Source organism: Manis pentadactyla, chromosome 15 (genome assembly GCF_030020395.1).
Source record: "Manis pentadactyla isolate mManPen7 chromosome 15, mManPen7.hap1, whole genome shotgun sequence".
Lineage (NCBI taxonomy): Eukaryota > Metazoa > Chordata > Mammalia > Pholidota > Manidae > Manis > Manis pentadactyla.
This window is the reverse complement of record NC_080033.1, coordinates 56,501,047-56,526,238: the sequence shown is the minus strand read 5'-3', so window position 1 is coordinate 56,526,238 and position 25,192 is coordinate 56,501,047. Positions and strand designations below refer to the sequence as shown.

The 25,192-nt window shown below is 40.4% G+C and overlaps 1 protein-coding gene across 4 annotated transcripts in view; it reads right to left on the bottom strand.

The window, feature by feature from the left end:
* The window catches only part of TANGO6 (transport and golgi organization 6 homolog), a 233,101-nt gene that overhangs the window by 50,174 nt on the left and 157,735 nt on the right, over positions 1-25,192 (bottom strand). For 3 of the 4 annotated variants that reach the window (XR_008994009.1, XM_057492813.1, XM_036897636.2), the window contains 2 exons: positions 22,921-23,072; positions 5,906-6,019 (listed from right to left, as the gene is read on the bottom strand). Coding sequence is in view for 2 of the 4 variants with exons in the window: in XM_057492813.1 (XP_057348796.1) it covers positions 5,906-6,019; positions 22,921-23,072 (266 nt within the window). In the remaining 2 variants the exon portion in view is untranslated. Of the gene's footprint in view, positions 1-5,905; positions 6,020-22,920; positions 23,073-25,192 lie in introns of those variants that run through there. The other variant, XM_057492814.1, reaches the window with a different exon arrangement.

The window sequence follows — 25,192 nt, the reverse complement described above, 5'->3', positions numbered from 1 at the left end:
GGCGGCCCTGCAGAAGGGCCTCCATCTGCCTGGACTCGGCTTTGCCTTTCTCCTCTTTTCAACTTCCCTCAAGTTGGGTCTGACTCCAGCCTGGCACTGCTCCTCTCCTGACACCCTTCCAGTGCAGCTCTCAGACCCTGGCTCAGATCCTGGGACAAATATACCCCTGAAAAAAAGCCCCTGATATCCCTGATCTCCAGGGTAATCTGGCTGTAAACCCTCTTTAACTCGAGTGTTTAAGGGCATAACTTCCGAGCTGCTGTCCTATATACAAATCTTGTATTTGACAGATGGTAGAGATCCTTAGAAAAACAGGCTTTCATTAATGACTAAACATTTGGATTTTAATGTGTGGGAATGAACATTAGAAAAGTTGTGCTTCTGGTCTGACTGGGTCTTAAGAAGCCAGAGAGAGCAAATTATGTTGGGCTTGAGACAAGCTTCGAAATATATGTAACAGGTGTAAGAAGTCATCACGATTTTCCTGGCAACGCCTTGCCACAGAGAAGTGATGAGAATTTTGCTACTTACAGAATATGTATATAGTTGAACAGGAACTGGGGCCTGGTACAAGTCTGTACTCAGTTAACTAGAACATAACTTTAAATGGAAAACTAAACTAGTGACTATTTATTGTACATTTTCACCCACTACTGGTATAATTCTTAAATTATAATTAAATTATTATAATTATTAAAAATAATCTTTACTTGCTTCTTTAAAAAAATAAGCAGTCTAATAAAGTTAGGGAACAATACAGCCAGGTAGATCACAGGCTTTCGAGACACAAAGCCTGGGTTTAAACCAACTTGGCCACTTACTGGCAGTGTACATGAAGTTTGCTTAACCTCTGAGGGGCTTCCATTAGTCATCTGTAAAATGGTGATTACAACACCTATCCACCAGAGTTCCTGAGAAAATCAGCTGAGATAACACAGTGACACATCTAGCTCAGGGCCTGCTTTATGAAAGCAAATGGCATTATTATTTTGTGGTACTGTATCTGCTACTTCCTAGTGGTGGATAAGAAAACAACAGCAAGCAAACAATACCGCTGGAGGTCAAAATCAAGTACAAACATATGTTAAGCCCTCTTTGTTCAATAACTACAAAGCTTCCAGGTTCTTTTGTTTTCCCAGTTGAGCTGGTACCCATCATGAGGACAAACGAGGTGGCATATGCGATCACGAGACCTTGCAGAGTCGGGAGGCTGGATTCTATGTAATAAAGTCTGCTTTCCACAATAGGAGATGACTGGTGGTGAGGGCCTGGCATGACGAAGTGTGAGGTTCTGAAAGGTCCAGCCATGAAATAAGGTGCCTCTTCATTTACACTGAATACAGAATTACAAACCAGCAAATCTACGGATCAGACAGTAGCAGCAGAGGCGGAGCTGGTGGTAGTGAAAATAACAATGATTGGGGTGATCATCATCACTGTCGTCTTTTATGTTTGCAACCCTTTACAGTTGTGGACTTTCATGTTTTATCCCATCTAATTCTTGCTACATCTCTGTCACCGAGGTAGGACTAATGAGCAAATAGGCTCAAAAAGGTTAAGAGATTTGCATCAAGATCAGAACTTGCACCAAATCCAATAGTCCAAAAATTATTCTACAGTCCCTCATTATTTTCTCTATTCAGGTGTCAGAATCAATTTGTTTCAAGGTAAGTATGTCAGAAACACTGCTCTTATCTTCCTAAGGCTAGAGAATGAGGTACAGACAAAGAAAAAAAAAGAGAGAGAAAGAGGCGGACAGAGAGAGAAGCCCCACACAGAACAGGCTCTTTTAAGGATGCAGCAGTAATGGACATAGGAGAACATAAGCACACAGGAGAGGGGACTATGGAATCTTCGGGGCCCACTATGGGTTGAATTGTGTCCCCTGCTCCCCACAGAAAGATAGGTTGAGGCCCTAACCCCCAGTACCTCAGACTGTAACCTTATTTGGAAACAGCTGTTGTGACGGAACCAGTAAAGATAAGGTCATACTGGAGCAGGGTGGGTCCCTAATCCAATAGGACTGGTATCCTTATAGGAAGAAAGCCATGTAAACACAGAAACACACAGGGAGAACACATGTGCCAATGAAGGCAGAGACTGGAATTATGCCCCACAAGCCAGTACTGAAGAGACAATTTATAAATTGCAATACATTTTTTTAAATTAAGGTATTGCTGATATACGATCTTATGAAGGTTTCACATGAACAACACTGTGGTTTCAACATTTACCCGTATTATCAAGTCCCCCCCAACCACCCCAGTGCAGTCACTGTCTATCAGCATAGAAAGATAATTACAATACATTTTAAAGTCCCTCTATGCGTCTGTCTCTCGACATTGTCCAAAAGATGCTGAATAATTATTAAATGCTTTTATGAGTAATATCGATACTGTAAGCACCATGACCTGGCCGGTAGCAGAGCATCACCAAAAGAACCGCCGCCTTCGTCTACTGGCCATTGCTTTATGCTCCCTGGAAGGGAAGATGCTCTCCAAGCACTTTTCCAAAGTTTACAGAGAAATAATTATTACCTGGATCCTATTCATTTTTATATAAATGTTCTTTCCACTGTTACAAGCAGCAGTGGAAAGAACACTTCCTGGGAAGGAAACTGGGTCCGTTTACTGTACCTATAGCACAGAAACCACACCAAATGTCAAAATAACTTTCAAGATAAAACAAGACCAATAAAAAGAAGACAAGTTTCCATTCAGTCTGTCCATTTACTTGTAACTTGCCATTTGCTCTGTGTCAGAGATTAAGTGTCATATACTCCTCAGGTCCTAGCCTCCCAGCCTGACAGGCACAGGTAAGCCTGGGACACATGCATGGAATCTTCTGGATGGACCATGTGTAATTGCTGTGATTAAAAAAGTATAATATCAGATACAAACCATTTCTTTTTCTTTTTCTATTTTCTTTTTTTGCCAATGTTTACCTTCTCTCTCACAGAGAGGTAGGAGAGTAACTTCTGTGGAGAAAGTGAGGGTTCCTATGGCCAGGATTCTCACCTGGTCCTGGTCGGCTCACTTACTACACACATGTGGGCAATACATTGTTATTGACTCTTTATAAAGAGCTACGCCCAGCGCTCTGGAAGGCTGCACAGCTGCAGGGCTACATGGCTGCCGGAGAGCAGAGACTGGAGTGGTAGCAGTGCTGAGGATGGACACTGAGACGGCTGCGGGGGTACACAGGCCCAGAGGCAGAGACCGGCTTGCTGCCTGCAGACTTCCTCTGAGTGGATGGGATTCTAGTGACTGACCCGCCACCATGGAAACAAAGTTGGGTATAAACCCTTTCAACCCAAGAACGTTCCATTGTCGTTTTTTTGGTCTCACTGAACCCACAGTGAATTATCCAGGGCTGAAAGCCATTGGCAAGACACCTCTAACTGCACAAATGTTAGTGAAACCACTATTCAGAATGTTATTAGGAAGGGGCTTCTGTCATCAGAACAGTATCATGAGGCTACCTCATGAGTTGGGTGGTGAGGTCTTCCCTCCCTGAAACCAATCTATTTCCTGATCTTCAGAGCCTCTACTTACCAGACTGTCTGCCTCCTTTTCAAGCTGCCAGAACCACAGAGGTCCTTGGCTAACACTACTACTGGCAACAGAGAATTCACTGAACCCTGGGATTTTCTTTTGGGATTATCTTTTGGCACTTGATAGCTTGAGAGATAGTGATCAAAAGGAAAACAGAAAAAACAAAACATTAACAAAGTGGCATTTTTATTTTAGCTGCTCCTGGGTACAAACAGAGTAGTGAAGAGAAATCCTAGATTGAAAGCTTTGTGGTTATCTCCATTTCTCATTAAAGTGTCCCTGATTATAATCACACCTACGATTATAAGATTTAACACACCTGGTCTCAAGGATGCACCAGGAAGAGGAATCATACATTCATCTCATCCCATTTTCTTTACTTTATTCACTGAGTAAGCACAATTTGTAAATTTCAGAGTGCTGACTAGAGTTGGTTTGGAGAACAGGAGAGAGAATTTTCCTTCACATGGCTTTTTGAGGATTGGAGAACAGGAGAGAGGATATTCATTCCATGGTCACAAATTATTTTAGTACTCCGTGAGACAAGCCTTGTTGCTTTCTTTGGCTATACACGGATGTGAGAAATCTGCATAGAATTTCTACTTCTTCTCTCACTTCCTAACAAGTCATTTTGCTCTGCTTCACCTACGCATGTTTTCTCTCTAAGTGTATGCACTCATAGTTTTGTAGATTTCTTTTAAGAGTGTGGTAACTCATATTTTAAAACAAATTTGTATTTTGAAAAATTTCAGATTTACAGAAAAGATGCAAAGAAAACAAAGAGGACTCCTATGCAGCCCTCAACCAGTTTTTTGTACTTACAGAACAATGGTATATTTTACAAGAGTTTCCTAGAAAATCCATCTTGAATGGATGAAAAATGATCATATTTTTTATTAAGGTATCGATATATAAAATCTTAGGAAGGTTTCACATGAGCAACATTGTGGTTACTACATTTCACCCTATTATCAAGTCCCTCCCACATACCCCATTACAGTCACTGTCTATCAGCATAGTAAGATGCTACAGAGTCACTACTTGTCTTTTCTGTGTTAACCTGCCTTCTCCGTGCTCCCCTACATTATGTGTGCTAATCATAATACCCCTTAATCCCCTTCTCCCTCCCTTCCTCCCCGCCCTTTCCATCCCCTTTCCCTCTGGTAACCACTAGTCCCTTCTTGGGTTCTGTGAGTCTGCTGCTGTTTTGTTCCTTCAGTTTTTCTTTGTTCTTATACTCCAAAAATGAGTGAAATCATTAGGGACTTGTCTTTCTCCACCTGGCTTATTTCACTGAGCATAATACCCTCTAGCTCCATCCATGTTGTTGCAAATGGTAGGATTTGTTTTCTTCTTAAGGCTGAATAATATTCCATTGTGTATATGTACCACACGATCATTCTTTCTTAACTGCCTCTTGTACAGCAGATTTTCAACAAAAGCAGTTAAGACCAATAGCAATTTATTTGATTATCCGAGTCATTGAGTTATGATTTGTATGTCCCCCACACCCATCAAGATTCTACATAAAACCAGGAGATAATTAATGAGTCCTTGCTTGTACAAAAATGGTGTCAGGAACTTGATATGGCAAAATTCTGGCAGGAATAAAGCCTGTGTGTCTGACAAAACAATCATTCTTCTAATGGCTTCGCTGACGCTTAGTTAACTACTGATGAGCATTGTGGATTCTAGCACGAGCACTGTGGATTTCAGGAAGTAAATTATTAATTGCAAACTCTCTCTGTAAAGTCAACTGGGAATGAGTTTCCATTAAAACCAAGAGAAAATTAATTTAGAGGTCACTCATTCTTAGCACATAAATGGATATATATACTTTCCTCCTGTATTGGCCACACTCTGGGGAGAAATCTAATCAGACCCACTTGGAAGAGGGAGAAAGTTTAATTTGTGCAGCCACTAAAATCTCATGGATTGAACTCACAGCTAGAAAGGAAACATTTTAAACTAGGCCCTTTAGTAATTTGGTTCAAACAATTGAATGAGTCAGGTAGACTGGTCACTAAAGTTCAGGCTACAGAGGCAGGCTTAGTGTGCGCCAGCTAGTCACCTGGAACCTGCTCTAAGAAAGCCAGACTTACATTCTCAGTTCATAAACTTGTTTCTACTGCAGTTAGAGTGTGGTTTGTTTACTATGTTAAAGAGGAAACAGATATTACTGAAGATGAAAACAAATACTATTTTCCTGCTATAAAACAAACTCTCTGCTGACTATTCATTTGCATGAGTCCATCCAGGGGAAAGTTTAAGGCCTACCCTGGTGAAAAGACTGACAAACATAAAAAAAACAAAGAGGTGGGGATGTTGCAAATGGTAGGAGACTGACTTACCTCGGTAGCTTTCTGGCTGAGGCCCCGAAGCAGCAGCACAATCACATGGACGGCAGCTCTGCGTACTTGAACTTCATGGTCTGTTTTAGCCACAGCAATCAGGCAAGCTGTTACCTAGCAAGGTGAGAGAAAAAGTCAATAAAAATCAGGATTGCACAATTACCTTGAGCCTTTCAACTGTGTTCCACTTTCTACACATTCATCATGAACAATCTGGCTTAGATAGGGGTGGATAGTTTTTCTCATTCTCAGTAGAGAGGGAGAGATCTAGTGGTAGAGATCTGGATTTAGTCTGGCTTTTCTGGAAAAGGACAAAACCTGGTTTGGGATTCAGCAGGGAGATCAGGGAGTGGGAAGGGATGTGTGTGTATAATAAAGGTATGGTCAAATTTAAGTATTTCCTCAAAAGTGGGAAGAACTGTTACTGGCCCCAATTTTGGGACATCAAATAGAAGGAAGGGAAAGATGGTCCAAAACACAGCAGCTCCTAGGGACTGAGGACCACAGAGATGTAGCCAAGCAGGCTTCAGAGTTCAAGGCCCAGCATGAACACGAATGTGCCACTGATGAAAGGTTCAGCCCAGAGACACAGAAATACATAAATATTCAAACTGCTCTTCAGCATGTCCAGACGTCCCAGTCCTACAAGCCTAGTGTATCCCCTTTGTGAGTCACCAGGAGCCAATTTCAGAGACTCCCTGCCTGGGCTTCTTCATCTGTGGAATAGGTCTTTTAGTACTCATTTACTTTAAAAGACAGCTCTATAACAGAAAAGACTGGAAATAACTTGCAAAACATGGTGCCAAATATATAGCTAATAATTATATGTCATAAAGTAAGACAGTTTCTATACCCTGTCCCCCACCCTGCTCCTGCTGGCACAGAAATAGGCTAAAACCTCAATAAAGAGATATCACTTAAAACATGAGCAGCTACAAATCTTTCTGAGGCATTCATACAAAATTTAGAAAGAAAAAAAAAACTTTTGGCAGTGTGGCCCAATGGCACCACTAATTCGAAGGTAAGCCTAAATAAATTATTCAAGCAGTCTCTCACATACTTTCTTCTTTTCTTTCTTTTTATCTTTTGGTATCATTAATGTACAATTACATGAGGAACATTATGTTTACTAGACTCCCCCCCATCACCAAGTTCCCCCTACATACCCCACTGTAGTCACTGTCCATCAGCGTGGTAAGATGCTGTAGAATCACTACCTGTCCTCTCCATGCTGCACAGCCCTCCCCATGCCCCACCACCACATTATGCATGCTAATCGTAATGCCCCCTTTCTTCCCCCCACCCCCTTATCCCTCCCTTCCCACCCATCCTCCCCAGTCCCTTTCCCTTTGGTAACTGTTAGTCCATTCTTGGGTTCTGTAAGTCTGCTGCTGTTTTGTTCCTTCAGTTTTTTTCTTTGTTCCTTCAGTTTTTTCCTTGTTCTTATACTCCACATACGAGTGAAATCATTTGGTACTTGTCTTTTTCTGCCTGGCTTGTTTCACTGAGCATAATACCCTCTAGCTCCATCCATGTTGTTGCAAATGGTAGGATTTGTTTTCTTCTTATGGCTGAATAATATTCCATTGTGTATATGTACCACATCTTCTTTATCCATTCATCTACTGATGGACACCTAGGTTGCTTCCATTTCTTGGCTGTTGTAAACAGTGCTGAGATAAACATAGGGGTGCATCTGTCTTTTTCAAACTGGGCTGCTGCATTCTTAGGGTAAATTCCTAGGAGTGGAATTCCTCGGTCAAATGGTATTTCTATTTTGAGTTTTTTGAGGAATCTCCATACTGCTTTCCACAATGGTTGAACTAATTTACATTCCCACCAGCAGTGTAGGAGGGTTCCCCTTTCTCCACAACCTCACCAGCATTTGTTGTTGTTTGTCTTTTGGATGGTGGCGATCCTTACTGGTGTGAGGTGATATCTCATTGTGGTTTTAGTTTGCGTTTCTCTGATGACTAGTGATGTGGAGCATCTTTTCATGTATCTGTTGGTCATCTGAATTTCTTCTTTGGAGAACTGTCTGTTCAGTTTCTCTGACCATTTTTTGATTGGATTATTTGCTTTTTGTTTGTTGAGGTACATGAGCTCTTTATATATTTTGGATGTCAACCCTTTATCGGATCTGTCACTTATGAATATATTCTCCCATACTGTAGGATGCCTTTTTGTTCTATTGGTGGTGTCCTTTGTTGTATAGAAGCTTTTCAGTTTGATGTAGTCCCACTTGTTCATTTTTGCTTTTGTTTCCCTTCTCTGGGAAGATATGTTCATAAAGAAGTCGCCCATGTTTATGTCCAAGAGATTTTTGCCTATGTTTTTTTCTAAGAGTTTTATGGTTTCATGGCTTACATTCAGGTCTTTGATCCATTTTGAATTTACTTTTGTGTATGGGGTTAGACAATGATCCAGTTTCATTCTCTTATATGTAGCTGTCCAGTTTTGCCAACACCAGCTGTTGAAGAGGCTGTCATTTCCCCATTGTATATCCATGGCTCCTTTATCATATATTAATTGACCGTATATGCTTGGGTAATATCTGGACTGTCTATTCTGTTCCACTGGTCTGTGGGTCTGTTCTTGTGCCAGTACCAAATTGTCTTGATTACTGTGGCTTTGTAGTAGAGCTTGAAGTTGGGGAGCGAGATGCCCCCTGTTTTATTCTTTCTTCTCAGGATTGCTTTGGCTATTCGGGGTCTTTTGAGGTTCCATATGAATTTTAAATCACATACTTTCTTATTTGATTTAATGTGTAAGCATATTTCTTGGCCAACCATGGAAGGATTTCTAACCATGATAAGAAAATAGCCAGACTGTGTGTTTAAAAACATGCATAAATATATATTATGTTTAAAGAATGGTTTAAAAGAAGGTTTAAGAAAATACAAGCATGAATGGGGAAATAGGCATGTGCAGAAATTTTTACTATGCGGGTTGTATTTTTCGCAGCTTTCAAACAGTTGGGCATAGTTCAAAGTGTCTAATTAATCAGTGATGGCAGAGATTAGAAGAAGTAGCTTGTTCTTAAATATAATTGCATCTGTGATGCACTGGCATTTAATCAAGCTGTACATCTATTAGACAAACTTGCAGCTTGTAAGTGAAGGGAAATCCCAAAGAAACTCAACTGTTTGTGGGCTGTTTTTCAATAAGACCCAGAAGGCTGCTTCCGCAACCTGGGATACCCCGACCCAAGGCTATCAGTAGCTCCCATGCATCTGACATTAAAGGTACAAGCAATTCAGTCCTAAGAGGAATTCATTGGGTGACCTCCAAACAGACAACAGTATAATAGCTACCTCCACTTGCAGGCTTAGTATTTACAAGGTAAAACCTGAAGTTAGAGAAACAAGTTAGAGCTAGGTCTGAGTCCTTTTGGACACATGAGAATCTAACTTACTCAGTCTGATAAGTAAAGCAGGAAAGTCAGCCCAGGGCCATGCAATGTGCAGATGCTCCCAGGCCTTTGCCTGCCTAGGTTTAGTTTCAGGTCCATGTTTCTATGTTTGGTGGATCCAGACTTCCGTGCCCAGCACCCTGCTGCTGGTGTCCAGTTTTGCCACCTCTGTTCTCCCTCACTACACTGACCAGGCCATGCTTCTGTCCAGCTCTCTGTATAAGTCCAGCTCTGACTGTCAGGCATTCATTCTACAACTGGGATAGGCAGAAGAATCCTGGCAGGAAAAGGGCTTCCCTGCAAGGCTACTTCTTGAATCCCTGTGGCACCTTGAAGGTATGACTGAGAGAAGAACTCGTTACTACAAGCCTTGCTGAGATAGGCTGGAAGAGCCTCCTGCTTAGTACAGGCTGTAGTGATTTATGCACCAGGATATACCAAGCCCATCTGCAATCAGCTATCTGGGACAATCAGGAAGAGGCCTCTGAACAGAAGCATGTTCATGAACCTTCCTCAATACCTCTGCCACAAGGACCAAATCCTATGAAATGTATAATGGCTGGCTATGCAAAATGTTTTTAAAGCATTGGAATTTTAATATGGTCTTGCAGATATCATCTAGAGATACAAACAGCCTTTTGGTTAGGTCAGCTCCCACAACCAATTTGTAATGTTGCTCTCCTGCAGGCCAATGGAACAGACCCCTTGTCAAACCCTAGAAGCAAGGAGGAAGCATGGCCATGCTCTTCCGTCTATTGCATCTCAACAAGTCACTCCCAGTGTTAGTCTCTCCCACCTCCAACCCCAAGGAGCACTCAACATTGCCTTCTCCCCATAAAAGCCTTGGTGAATAGATAGATAGATGATGTAAGGTCTTTACTGATTTATGAATGGGTATAATATTTTTATTCTACATTCTTTCAGAGGGCAGAAACCATTCTGTGAGATCTTCATGTCACCTGCCCTCAGGGTCAGTATACCTACTGTTATGAACTATATACCATGGAAGGCTTTCTCTTCACTGGCTAAATTATGTAAATTACCCACTTCTGAAAGCCATAGAAAGACGGTGATTACTTGGGAAACACTAAAGTGTTAAGCAACTTAACACTTTACAGAAGCCAACAGAAATAAGGAAAATCATCACTCCCCAAATAGTCAGCACACACCAATCATAATCAGAACTATATAAACAAAGATAATACAAATGGCAAGATTACCAAAAACGAACTTTGGGAAATTCTAGGAGAAAGGGTACCAGAATTGTGGCATTCATTAAGAAAGCACGATTTCAATTTTTCAACTGCATCTTCATCCGTTTTCCCAAAGCTTCCTTTGTTAAAATTCAGTTGGTCTGCTAACATGTTTTAAACTAGACCATCTATGTTTTCTAAACCAAGAAACCTTAAAAGCAATGCACACATGCCTGGTCTGTTCACTTCACATGCCAAGAAAGAGAACTATGTGGCTACGTTAGCTTCCTTGGGGTTCCCCAGGACAATTACCTGAGTCCTCATCTTAAGGGCCCATGGATCCTCAAACTGCACTTAGGGAACCACACTGATTGTGGCAAAACTGATCAATTCAGGTCATTCAGTGGGATCAGAGGTGATAGATTTGCATCAGACCTCACAGCTCAGGTTTGTGGAATTCTGGGCACCACGTTAAAAGTGGATTGTCCTTTTAATATTTGTTTTTATGTTTGAGCCCTTGAAATATGACAACTAGGTGAGATACTGTTGACAAAATGGTGATTAAAAGAGTCCTGATAAGCCAGTCTTGTCAGTCCAATTTTGTATTTAACATATTGAATTAAAATTATCATTCTTAAAAAAAAAAAAGTGAATTGTCCCATGCACTTGTCACCTATCTTACCTGTTGTCCTGAGGATGGACCTCTCACTGAAGTCCACTTAAATCATATTTACTTCCCAGAGACAGTGGTAAAGATGAAAGAGCCTATCAAGATTTGGTTTCCAGCAATACAGCTCTTGACAAGAACAAGGAGAAATTTGGAAAAATAATAGTGCTCGCTAAACAAATTAAATCTTGGCATCAACAGAGAAGAAAAACCTGAATTCCCAGTACCAAGACTGTGGAAGGGCTGACCCTACCTGTTATATTCCTTCCCTACCTGCAATCATTGTCAAAGCACAGGCAGTGCCCAAATCTGGACCACCCAACAGGTAGGACAGCTTTTTTCAGGTGTCCAAGAGCTACAACCAACATTCCCAGATCAAGTTACGTTAGAAGAGACTATGGTGTCAAAACCACAATGATACCTAACCAAGGAAGTGAAAGACCTATACCCTGAAAACTACAAGACACTCTTAAGAGAAATTAAAGAGGACACTAATAAATGGAAATACACCCCATGCTCTTGGGTAGGAAGAATTAATATTATCAAAGTGGCCATCCTGCCTAAAGCAATCTACAGATTCAATTCAATCCCTATCAAAATACCAACAGCATTCTTCAACAAACTGGAACAAATAGTTCTAAAATTCGTTTGGAACCAGAAAAGACCCCGAATAGCCAAAGCAATCCTGAGAAGGAAGAATAAAACAGGGGGCATCTCGCTCCCCAAATTCAAGCTCTACTACAAAGCCACAGTAATCAAGACAATTTGGTACTGGCACAAGAATAGACCCACAGACCAGTGGAACAGAATAGAGAGTCCAGATATTACCCAAGCATATACAGTCAATTAATATATGATAAAGGAGCCATGGATATACAATGGGGAAATGACAGCCTCTTCAACAGCTGGTGTTGGCAAAACTGGACAGCTACATGCAAGAAAATGAAACTGGATCACTGTCTAACCCCGTACACTAAAGTAAATTCAAAATGGATCAAAGACCTGAATATAAGCCATGAAGCCATAAAACTCTTAGAAAAAAACATAGGCAAAAATCTCCTGGACATAAACATGAGCAACTTCTTCATGAACATATCTCCCCAGGCAAATAAAACAAAAACAAAAATGAACAAGTGGGACTATATCAAATTAAAAAGCTTCTGTACAATGAAGGACACCATCAGTAGAATAAAAAGGCATCCTATGGTATGGGAGAATATATTCATAAATGACATATCCAATAAGGAGTTGACACCCAAAATATATAAAGAACTCACACACCTCAACAAACAAAAAGCAAATAAGCCAATTAAAAAATGGGCAGAGGATCTGAACACTTCTCCAAAGAAGAAATTCAGATGGCCAACAGGCACATGAAAAGATGCTCCACATTGTTAATCATCAGAGAAATGCAAATTAAAAACACAATGAGATATCACCTCACAATAGTTAGGATGGCCCCCATCCAAAAGACAGACAACAACAAATGTTAGCAATGATGTGGAGAAAGGGTGACCCTCCTACACTGCTGGTAGGAATGTAAACTAGTTCAGCCATTGTGGAAAGCAGTATGGAGATTCCTCAAAAAACTAAAAATAGAAAAACCATTTGACCCAGGATTTCCCCTCCTAGGAATTTACCCTAAGAATGCAGCAGCCCAGTTTCAAAAAGACATATGCACCCCTATGTTTATAGCAACACTATTTACAATAGCCAAGAAATGGAAGCAACCTAAGTGTCCATTAGTAGATGAATGGATTAAGAAGATATGGTACATATACACAATGGAATATTATTCAGCTATAAGAAGAAAACAAATCCTACCATTTGTGACAACATGGATGGAGCTAGGGGGTACTATGCTCAGTGAAATAAGCCAGGTGGAGAAAGACAAGTACCAAATGATTTCACTCATCTGTGAGGTAGAAGAAAAAAAAACTGAAGGAACAAAACAGCAGCAGATTCACAGAACCCAAGAATGGACTAAGTTACCAAAGGGAAAGAGACTGGGGAGGGCTGGTGGGAAGGGAGGGTAAGGGGGAAAAACGGGCATTACAATTAGCACACATATTGTAGGGGGGGCCATGGGGAAGGCAGTACAACACAGAGAAGACAAGTAGTGATTCTATAGCATCTTAGTTCACTGATGGACAGTGACTGTAATGGGGTATGTGGTGGGGACTTGATAATGGGGTAAGTCTAGTAATCATAATGTTCCTCATGTAATTGTACATTAATGATACCAAAAAGAAAAAAGACAATGAAATACGATCTCACACCAGTCCAAATGGCCACTATCCAAAAGACAAGAAATAACAAGTGCTGGCAAGGATGTGGAGAAAAGGGAACTGTCCTACACTGTTGGTGGGAATGTAAATTGGTGCAGCCACTATGGAAAGCAGTATGGAGGTTCCTCAAAAAAACAAAAATAGAACTACCATATGACCTAATAACTCCACTTCTAGAAATTTACTTGAAGAAAAAATGAATCTCTGAGTTGAAAAGATATATGCACCCCTATGTTTACTGCCATATTATTTACCACAGCCAAGATATGGATGCAACCAAAGTGCCCTGTCAATAGACAAATGGATAAAGAAGATGTGGTACATATATACAATGGAATATTACTCAGCCATAAAAAAGAAAGAAATCCTGCATTTGTGACAACATGGACCTAGAGGGTATTATGTTAAGGGAAATAAGCCTGGTGGAGAAGTACTGTATGATTTCCCTTATATGTGGAATCTAAAAACAAAACAAAAATGAATAAAACAACAATAGTCTCACAGACACTGAGAAGGGCCTGGTGGTTACCACAAGGGAAGAGTTGGGGTGGGTGATTGAAATATGTAATGGAGACAAAGAGGCACAAAATATCACTCATAATATAAATTGGTTACAGGGATGGAACTACAGAATAGAGAATATAGTAAATAATTCTGTAACATATTTTTCCATGGTGACAGTAACTACACTAGTTGGGGTGAGCATTTAATAACAAAGGTAACAGTCGAATCACTATGTTGTGTACCTGAAACCAATATAATATTGTATATCAACTATACTTCAATTTTTAAAAACTGAGGAAAAAAATTTTTTTTAAAGAAGAGACTAATGGTGTTTAGTTGGCTCAATTTTATAACAAACCAGACCACTTCTCCTCTGTCTCTGCCTAACACTTGATCAATGTGTAACTTCTTGCTGCCCTGACAAGTGTAAGGAAGGGTCCCTGCTCTGTGCTCCCTCTGCACTTTGTGCTTCTTCTGTCCTATCACTGTAGCCTACTCTACTTACTCCTGTTTCACACTCTACTGAAAGGTCTTGGGGGAAGAGATTGGGTACTTCAACTGTGTCCTCCAGAGTACCTGGCATGTGACAAATGCTCGAGAAGAATTCCTTCAGTTTGTTGCCAAAGACAAGTTTCTCCTCTACCTGTACACACTGGGACTAAGCACTTTGGAGACAACAAAAGAGTTCAAGAGCTTTCCTGGGACCCTGAAAGAACTGTCATAGAAGAGGACATGATAATCTTTTAAAGTTAGATAGATCACTTCATTCCTCTGCTTTGACTTCCCAGCTCACTTGCAGTAAAAGCCAAAGTCCACTTGGACTGCCACCACCTCTCTGATGCCAACTCCTATGACTTGATTCCTTCCCTTAGCCTCTTCATTCAAGCCACACTGGCCTTGCTGTCTGGTGGCATATCAAACACGCCTCGGGGCCACTGTACTTGCTGCTCTCTGTCTAAAATGCTCTCTCCCCAGGTATCTGCCTGGATCAACCTTCAGGTCTTTGCTCAAATGTCACTCATCAGTGAAGCCAAGTTTACATACAATAACCAGCTCCATTTGTGCCCTTTACCTTACTAGGTTATTTCCTTAGCACTTATTCTAACATGGTATATACTTGTTTACCTGCGTGCTTGTTTGTTACCCACCTCTCCTTTCTAGAATGTCAGCTACATGAGGACAGGCTTTGTTCTACTCATAGCTGCATCCCCACCACCTAGCACATGGCTTGGTTATAGTCCCATAACTGGCAAAGACTAAGTGCTCAGTAAATATTTGTTGAGTGAATAAAAAAATGAATAAAGAACTCCTTAACAGTCATGCCAAATATCCCACTTTCTCCATGCAAATGGACATGAGTGGTCTGACTATAGGAAGACTCAATGGCTAAAATCTAAGACTGTCAGGTGTCCAATCATGTTTGAACTTGTAGTGCACCCAGGGCAGCTGGTTTGGCACTGATGACATGGCAAGCGTGGGCTGCTCAGAAGGAACATCTCAAGAAGAGAGAAATTATGTGGGATGGAAACACCTGGTTTTTCAAATCAGAGGGAATATATTGCCTTCTGAAGTTTCACTGCCAAGAGCAAGTGTTATTAAGACGGAGCTACATGACCCTTCCTGTTAGAGACTCTTCTCACACGGCAGTTCTCTTCCTTTTTAAGGGCACAACAGCAATCTTATAAATGGACTGAAAATATTTATTGGGAGACAATACAGAGGAGTGGCTAAGAGCACGGTTTCTGGAACCTATTGTCTATTCAAATCCCAGCCCTGCCACTTTCTTTCTGCATGATCTGGGCAATTTAATTTTGTTTTGCCTCAGTTTCCTCTGTGAGGACTGGATTAGTTGACATATGTAAGGCCTTCAGAAGAGTATTAAGTGCTTCTATTGTTACTGTTTTAAAACACATGGGAACTAGTCTTCCCAAATAAGCTTTACCCTCCCCTTCAATGTTAATAAACACTTACCACATACCCACTATATGCCAAGCACTGAGAGGTGCTAAGGGATATGAAAGGTGAACAAAGACTGGTCCTGCCATTGTTGTGCTCACAATTTATTAGTGATCATACACATGGCTAGGATTAATGTGACAGAGTCCAGGCCTCTAGGAGTGGGACAGAGTCACTGGACAAGGAGTTCACCAGGCTGGTGCCCTCAGAGCAGCAGCTCCTCACATTGATTTTAAACTGAAACAAAAAAAGGTCTCTCTGTTAGCTCCCATGGTAAGCAAACAGCCTACTACCTAATTATACTTCATTTCTGAAGACTTAATAAGCAATACTCAATACTTGGCTGTGAGTCAGGAAGTGGTAGAATTAACAAAGCCCTTCCTCTCTTGCCTCAGCTCTGTCACCAATCAACTTCCCACCCCAGGCCTTCACTCCTGCCTTTTGGATCTTCCTGTAGTTCTTCTGACATGTCAGGCTGTCCCATACTGCAGTGCCTTTGCACAAGCTGCTCCCTCTGCTGAAATGCCTTCTTAGGCTACCCAACTTCTACTTGTTCTACAGATTCAGCTCTTCTTCTACCAGCACATCATTGTCAATACCCAACCTCCTAAAATGTGCTCCAACAGCACCCATCATAATGTCCTCTACTGTCATCATTGATGTCTGTGCCTCTCACCAGCTTACCTGTCCTCAGAAGGCAGGGTGGTATCTTACAGGGCTTAGTATCCTTGGCCCTGAAAAGGGCCTGGCACATTGCAGGTGTTTGGTAAACATATGTCTAGGGACATTCAAGGAACAATGGTTATCTGTTCTTCTCATTTCCTTGCTGCTATCCTCATTACTGTCATTATCAGCCCCCTTCAAATGACCAAAATGCTCCTTAAAGAAAAAACCTAATATAGACAAAATTTCTTCACTCAAATGTCACCTTCTAATAAGGCTCACCTTGAATGGCTATTAAACCCTGCAGCCTCCCTTCCACCTAACGCTACAATCCTGATCGCCCTTATTCTGCTCGATTTTTCTTACCTCCTATATACACATTACCTCCAGATCCTGGTAACAATCCTGCATTGCAGGTGTTATAATCCCACCTTCTAGGTTAGGAATCTGAGTTTAAGGGTCTAAGTGCTCAGGTGAACACCAGTAAGTAGGTGGCGGAGCTGGGCCCTCATTTATTTCCATCCCAAAGGGCACTTAGAAATTTGGTTCTCTTTCAACAAGTCAAGTGGGTCTCCAGAAAGATGACACTTCTTAAAGTTAAAAAAACCACTTTAGATCAATCTGTCTAATTAACCAAACAAAGAAATTTCTCCAACACACTGATAGGAAATCATATGCTGCCAGTGTGGTCTAATTTCTTTTAGAGAGTAAGGGAAGAAAAATTCGGGGACTCCAAAAGAAATATGGTTTCAGATTTTCGATTCAGAGAAGATCCTGATGCTTAGGCATTGTTTGGTTTCATTGGTTTTAGAAAATGTATGCAATCCTGTCAAACCTGAGCTGATCCACTTGAAGAGCTGGAGTAAACTTTTACACAGTTTGTGGCTGTGTTGAAAAGAAATTTTGCCATGCTTGCACAACTCTGTGAATATACTAAAAACTCCTGAATTGAACCCTTTGAATAAGTGACCTGTGTGGCATGGGAATTCTATCTCAATAAACCTGTTATTAAAAATAATATTATCTGTCCATTTGTTTCAGTTCATGATTTATGTTTGGGTTGAGCCATGTGAAGAGACCAAGTAGACAGAAAAAATGTGGGAACCACTTCAATATTTGACCCAGAGAAGTTATAACTGGCTGGAATCTTTACATGATATATCCCAATGGACATAATATGTATTCTCTTAAATGTTATAAGTTAATATACTAACAAACAAGAGATTTGCTAAGTGCCATCCAAAGCAAGCAAATACCAAGAGCCTAATCGTTCACACAGAGCGCTTAGAGGTTTAAGTTGGTAATAACCACTGTTCCTAAGTCATTAAAAAAGATACAAAAAGTTGGGCATAGCGGTGTATCCCTTAAGGAAGAGCTAAAGGAGAGGAAATAACTGATGTATAACTTTTCTAAAAATCCTAAGTTGGAATTTAATGACAAGAGTAGCTTTTATAATCAATAAAACAAAGCATATAAAGCTCAGGAATCAGGAAATACCATAAATTCAAATGTATATATACATCCGTGAGTGTGTTTCTCTGCTTATTGATAAGGCTCAATCACTAGACATTGAAGAAAATTCCTTCTCAGTAGGTACTTCTTAAGATCTGATGTTCAACAGTGCTAGGATCTTGAATACTGTAAAAGAAGCCAGTATTATAGTTTCCTAAGTTTTTGTTTATAAATTTGTGTTTTATATGAGAAAATTGATCTCTCATAAGTAAAAAGACAATATAAACTGCATTTTTTTTTTTTGGAAGTGTGTTTATATATATATATATATATATATATATATATATATATATATATTGTGAGGGCATCTCTCATATTTATTGATCAAATAGTTGCCAACCACAACAAATCTCTGTATAGGGGAGTCAATACTCAATGCACAATCATCAATCCACCCCAAGCCCACTTTTCGTCAGTCTCCAATCTTCTGATGCATAACGAACAAATTCCCACATGGAGTACAAATTCTTACATAGTGAATAAGTTACATGGTGAACAGTGCAAGGGCAGTCATCACAGAAGCCTTCGGTTTTGTTAATGCATTATGAACTATAAACAGTCAGTTCAAATATGAATACTCATTTGATTTTTAAACCTGATTCACATGTGGATACCACATTTCTCTATTATTATTATTTTCAACAAAATGCTGAAGTGGTAGGTAGATACGAGATAAAGGTAGAAAACAGAGTTCAGCGCTGCAAGAGAGCAAATGCAGATGATCAGGCGTGTGCCCGCAGACCATGCGCCAATCCGCGCTAGACGAGGGCAACAAACATCCATGTATGCAGAAGATTTCTCTCAGAACATGAGGGGGGAGGTTCTAAGCCTCACCTCTGCTGCTCCCCACCCTCTCACCAGATGGCCCCCTGCGACTGTGCCCGTCCTAGGCTGTTCCTCCCTTGAGGAATCTCACCCGCCTCCGGCCAACCAGTCATCTTCCGGGGCCATACAGGGATATGCGAAGTTGGCAAGTGAGAGAGAAGCCTTATCGCTTGAAAAGGTCAGCTTTCCACTTCTCCGCATACCCATGCCCTGTGGCCTCCATGCCCAGCATCCGTCCCGAGGCGTCTTCACCACTTGGAAGAATTATGACACTCGGTAAATTCGACATGTGGCACGAGTTCTATTTAAAGGCTGCGATTAGGTAGGAAGAAGAAAAGCTACAGAAGTAGCAGGCAGAAGAAAACCTGGGAAGATTGATCATTTCTTTGACATATCTTCCTGTAGAGCAACTTCAGCATGGATAGGTTTTAAACGACCAATTAAATTGCGCACACACATTAACATAATAGGAGTATAGTTACATAACCAAAGCATACCTGTAATTACCAGCCATCTCCAGTGAAACCAAGAAAACCAGTTAGGCACCTTAGGCATTTGTGAAAACGTATCTATGATATGGTGGATATTGTCCGACTGAACTTAAACAGTCTGAGAGAATTCAGATAAACTAGAACAACCCATTCCTGGGGACTGTTCATATCCCATATGTTCTTTTAACGATAAATAGTCTGTGGTTGTAAGAGTTTGGAGCGCTACAATTTGCACTTCTCCTAATTCTTGGTTGAGTTCCAACAGTATAGATCCAGTCCAATTTTTGTTTTACTGCATGCACAGGCCAGCTTAGATATCTCCTTCATCTTTCCCATGGCAAGTCCAGGAACTGGTGGGATGAGTGCATCTACACCTGTGACAGTGTGTGGATCTTTGTTGAAGTTTTTTTTTTTTTTTTTTTTTTTTTTCTGATCATCTTCTGTCGTGAGTCTTCCCGAGCGTGCTGATGTTGGAAGTTCTTTTTCATATCGTATCTTAGTTCATTTTCGGGGTAGCCAAATTAGGCTTTGATCCTCTGTATAAACACAAACAGACCCTTTGCCTACACTTTTATATGTCCTTTATATCATTGTGTAGAACTCATTAGAGGTCACCACATAGGAACTGCATTTTTTTTTTTTTTATCATTAATCTACACTTACATGACGAATACTTTGTTTACTAGGCTCTCCCCTATACCAGGTCCCCCCTATATACTCCTTTACAGTCACTGTCCATCAGCGTAGCAACCTGTTGTAGAATCACTACTTGTCTTCTCTGTGTTGTACAGCCCTCCCCTTTCTCCCACCCCGCTATGGATGCTAATCTTAATACCCCCCTACTTCTCCCCCCCTTATCCCTCCCTACCCACCCATCCTCCCCAGTCCCTTTCCCTTTGGTACCTGTTAGTCCATTCTTGAGTTCTGTGATTCTGCTGCTGTTTTGTTCCTTCAGTTTTTCCTTTGTTCTTATATTCCACAGATGAGTGAAATCATTTGGTATTTCTCTTTCTCTGCTTGGCTTGTTTCACTGAGCAAAATACCCTCCAGCTCCATCCATGTGCTGCAAATGGTTGGATTTGCCCTTTTCTTATGGCTGAGTAGTATTCCATTGTGTATATGTACCACATCTTCTTTATCCATTCATCTATCGATGGACATTTAGGTTGCTTCCAATTCTTGGCTATTGAAAATAGTGCTGCGATAAACATAGGGGTGCACTGATCTTTCTCATACTTGATTGCTGCATTCTTAGGGTAAATTCCTAGGAGTGCAATTCCTGGGTCAAATGGTAAGTCTGTTTTGAGCATTTTGATGTACCTCCATACTGCTTTCCACAATGGTTGAACTAACTTACATTCCCACCAGCAGTGTAGGAGGGTTCCCCTTTCTCCACAGCCTCGCCAACATTTGTTGTTGTTTGTCTTTTGGATGGCAGCCATCCTTACTGGTGTGAGGTGATACCTCATTGTAGTTTTAATTTGCATTTCTCTGATAATTAGCGATGTGGAGCATCTTTTCATGTGTCTGTTGGCCATCTGTATTTCTTTTTTGGAGAACCGTCTGTTCAGTTCCTTTGCCCATTTTTTAATTGGGTTATTTGTTTTTTGTTTGTTGAGGTGTGTGAGCTCTTTATATATTCTGGACGTCAAGCCTTTATCGGATGTGTCATTTTCAAAGATATTCTCCCATACTGTAGGGTTCCTTTTTGTTCTATTGATGGTGTCTTTTGCTGTACAGAAGCTTTTCAGCTTAATATAGTCCCACTTGTTCATTTTTGCTGTTGTTTTCCTTGCCCGGGGAGATATGTTCAAGAAGAGGTCACTCATGTTTATGTCTAAGAGGTTTGTGCCTATGTTTTCTTCCAAGAGTTTAATGGTTTCATGACTTACATTCAGGTCTTTGATCCATTTTGAGTTTACTTTTGTATATGGGGTTAGACGATGGTCCAGTTTCATTCTCCTACATGTAGCTGTCCAGTTTTGCCAGCACCATCTGTTGAAGAGACTGTCATTTCGCCATTGTATGTCCATGGCCCCTTTATCAAATATTAATTGACCATATATGTCTGAGTTAATGTCTGGATTGTCTAGTCTGTTCCATTGGTCTGTGGCTCTGTTCTTGTGCCAGTACCAAATTGCCTTGATTACTATGGCTTTATAATAGAGCTTGAAGTTGGGGAGTGAGATCCCCCCTACTTTATTCTTCTTTCTCAGGATTGCTTTGGCTATTCGGGGTCTTTGGTGGTTCCATATGAATTTTTGAATTATTTGTTCCAGTTCATTGAAGAATGTTGCTGGTAGTTTCATAGGGATTGCATCAAATCTGTATATTGCTTTGGGCAGGATGGCCATTTTGACGATATTAATTCTTCCTAGCCATGAGCATGGGATGAGTTTCCATCTGTTAGTGTCCCCTTTAATTTCTTTTAAGAGTGACTTGTAGTTTTCAGAATATAAGTCTTTCACTTCTTTGGTTAGGTTTATTCCTAGGTATTTTATTTTTTTTGATGCAATTGTGAATGGAGTTGTTTTCCTGATTTCTCTTTCTGTTGGTTCATTGTTGGTATATAGGAAAGCCACAGATTTCTGTGTGTTGATTTTGTATCCTACAACTTTGCTGTATTCCGATATCAGTTCTAGTAGTTCTGGGGTGGATAAACTGCATTTTATTCACAGATTTATAATTTATAAGTCATCTTCTTCCGAAAAAAAGGTTTAAGATAGTCACATGCACTCGTAATAAAGACTCCTGGACACATAGTAACTACTCGTTTTCTGCCCGTCATCATCTTTAAATAGCAGAGTGCCTACAACATAGTAGGTGTTCAGGATCTATATTAGCATACTGATGGCTAAATAAACACAAGGGCAAAGAATAAAATTTAAGAAGCTAGAGGAAAACATTCACAGAGAACAACGGCAAAATGCACATTTCATTAATTAATAAGCTCTAAAACCAGGAGGAGTACCCAGGACCTACATCTTGTATGGCTATTATTTTAGTTTTTCATTCATACTTTATCTATTATGTATGCACCAGGCACTGGGTATGAAGTGGTGACCAAAACATGGAACTTAGTTAGTCTGTTCTGGTAAATGACCCTGCCCTCCTGAACGCAGGGCTTCTCAGACCAAAGAGGAACGATTAAAATATTTGCCTGAGATTTTCCTGTGAACAGGGATGAGACTCACAGGTGGCCCAGAGACCCAGGGTAAAGTTCCACCTGTCCTTCCTCAAGGTTTCTTTAATTCTGTTAGTTACCTCGGGATCTTTATCAAAAATCTTTTATTGCTTAAGGTAGGTTAAGATGACTTCCAGTCACCTACAATTAGAAAATTACTAATATAACTTCTAATGTACATATGAGATCAATGAGTCTACAGGAGGTTAAATGATTTACTCATTCTGGAAGGAGCACACAGTCTCCTGACTCCCAAACCTAAGCTGTATTATAGGTCCAGGTGAAAACAAGCTTTAGAGAAAGGGATCAACATCCAGTACCTCATGAAGCACGGAGCCCAGCAGAAAGTCCAGCCTCTGGCACAGCTCTCCAAGGTTAGATAAGCTGCTGGCCCTGTGTGCACAATCTGGATCTCTCACACCCCTCAGGAAGGTGTGGATCAAAGGTTCTTGGTACTTTGAGACCATGTCCCCTGGAGAAAAAGAAGGAGATCAAAATCTTTTAAAACACATTTTCAAACTTTTAAACAAGGAATAATGATATGATCATGGTATGCTGTACAGCATTTAATACTTTTCCAAGTACTTGCACAACCATTAAAAATCATGCTCTGGAAGAATATTTAATGTCAGGTAGGAAGAAGACTAGTAATTGACCATTAGACTGAGTAACAATGAGGTCACCAGTGACCCTGACGAGAACTTTTTTGATGGACTGGTAGGGGTGAGAGCTGGACAGAAATGGGCTTGAGACTGTGAGAAGACTTGGAGACACAGAGATTACTTAAGGAGTTCTTCTGCAAAGAAGATCAAAGAAGTGGGGTGGTAACTGGTTGAGGAAGTGGGGCCAAGAGAAGTTTTTGTTTTACTTGAAGAGAAATGGCATGCTAAGACATTCAGAACTGACATTTTATGTATGAAAATAGCTCTTTCCTCCACAGGCATACCAAGAACTAACTAAGGGTGTTTGGCTTGATTTTGTTCTGTGGCACTAGTTGAAGAAGCCATGTACAACACTCCACCTTTAGCTTTTTCTGGAGCCTGAAGGCTACCTGGTATCCATACAGTGACAAGATGGCTTCTGAGCATTTGTTTAAAATCATCTATTCTGAATTGCCAAAATGATAACCTACACAGAAAAAACACCGTGTCTTATCAGACCCTGCTCAAAGGCCACTTCCTTTGTGACACCTTCCACAATATCCTCAGTCAGCCTTAATTAGTCCTCCTGGAAGTCCCACAGTACTTTGTACTTAAATCACTTTGGCTTAAATCATATTTATCACTAATGCCTTGATTCCTTGATGTTTTCAACCTATATCTATCTATTGCTCCCATTAGACATAAATTCCTGTAGGGTAGAACTTTGCTTCATATCAGTTTGCATTAAGTTCTTAGTAATTTTTATACCTACTAGGTACTCAACAAATGCTCATGTTAAACTGAATTCATCCATATGTTAAAAAAAATTATGTGCTAGGTATTATGCTAATTTTGAGGGATACAAAAAACATAAGTGTAATCTTTAAGAAGCCCAAAGTTCAGAAGGTGGTTATAAACGGGTTAAGTACCAACAATTATAGTACTGTGTGGTTAATGCCACCACGGAGGCAGGCAGAGGTTGCTGAGAGAGCACAACCTCACTAACCTCAGTCACTTGGAAGAGGGAGGAGGAGGAAATTTTTTGTTTTTTTTGTTCTCTCTCAAGGTCAAGAACATAGTATACTTCCCATACAATGTAAGAAAAAAATGAGAGTATTATCTCTAAAATCCTCCCTGTTTCTAATATACTACATGTAGTCATAAGACTCATCTCCTGCCCAGATAACATCACCATATATTGCAGAAATTGAATCAGTGGTGACTTAGCTTTAGCCTGTTTTCACAATACAAAAGAGGGGACTATAACTGTGCCCACTCTTAATGCTAGTATTTGCATTTCTGAGTATCAGTCCTGGATAGGTAGTCACATACATGCACAAGAATATCTGCATGAAGCCTTTACTGCAGAATTATAATAGTAAAAAATGAGAATGTTAATCTATATGGAAGTAGCTAAATAACCATGCATATTATGGAATGCTATGCAGTCATTAAAAGGGATATGACAGAACTACATGTACTAATAGGGAAAAGCCTCCTTAAGACACTGTTAAACAAAAGAAACTAATAGAGCCAGTATCATTCCAGTTAGGTACGTAAAAATGCACACACACAACTTCTCTCACTATTAACAAACCAGACTTACAGATTTAAATATATATGTTAAATATACAAATGCATAGACACTAGAAAGGACAAACTAAAATAGAGGGGTTAAATAATTTGTCCAAAGAGCAAATGCAACCAAGGTTAAAGTTCAGTAGTCTGACACTTAACTCCTCTGAAATACTGCATTTAATACATTTCCAACTAAGAGGAAATCCTATTTTTCTACTTTTGTTGCAGTACTTTGCCTTTACTGGAGTTAGAAAGGGGCTTGTTCCTTCTGCAGTGTGAGATACAGGTCCAAAGTTAGGAGATCTGTCTTCTAGCTTTGTCCCTACTGCCAACTAACAGCGTGACTTTGAGAAATTTGCTTCACCTCTCTGGA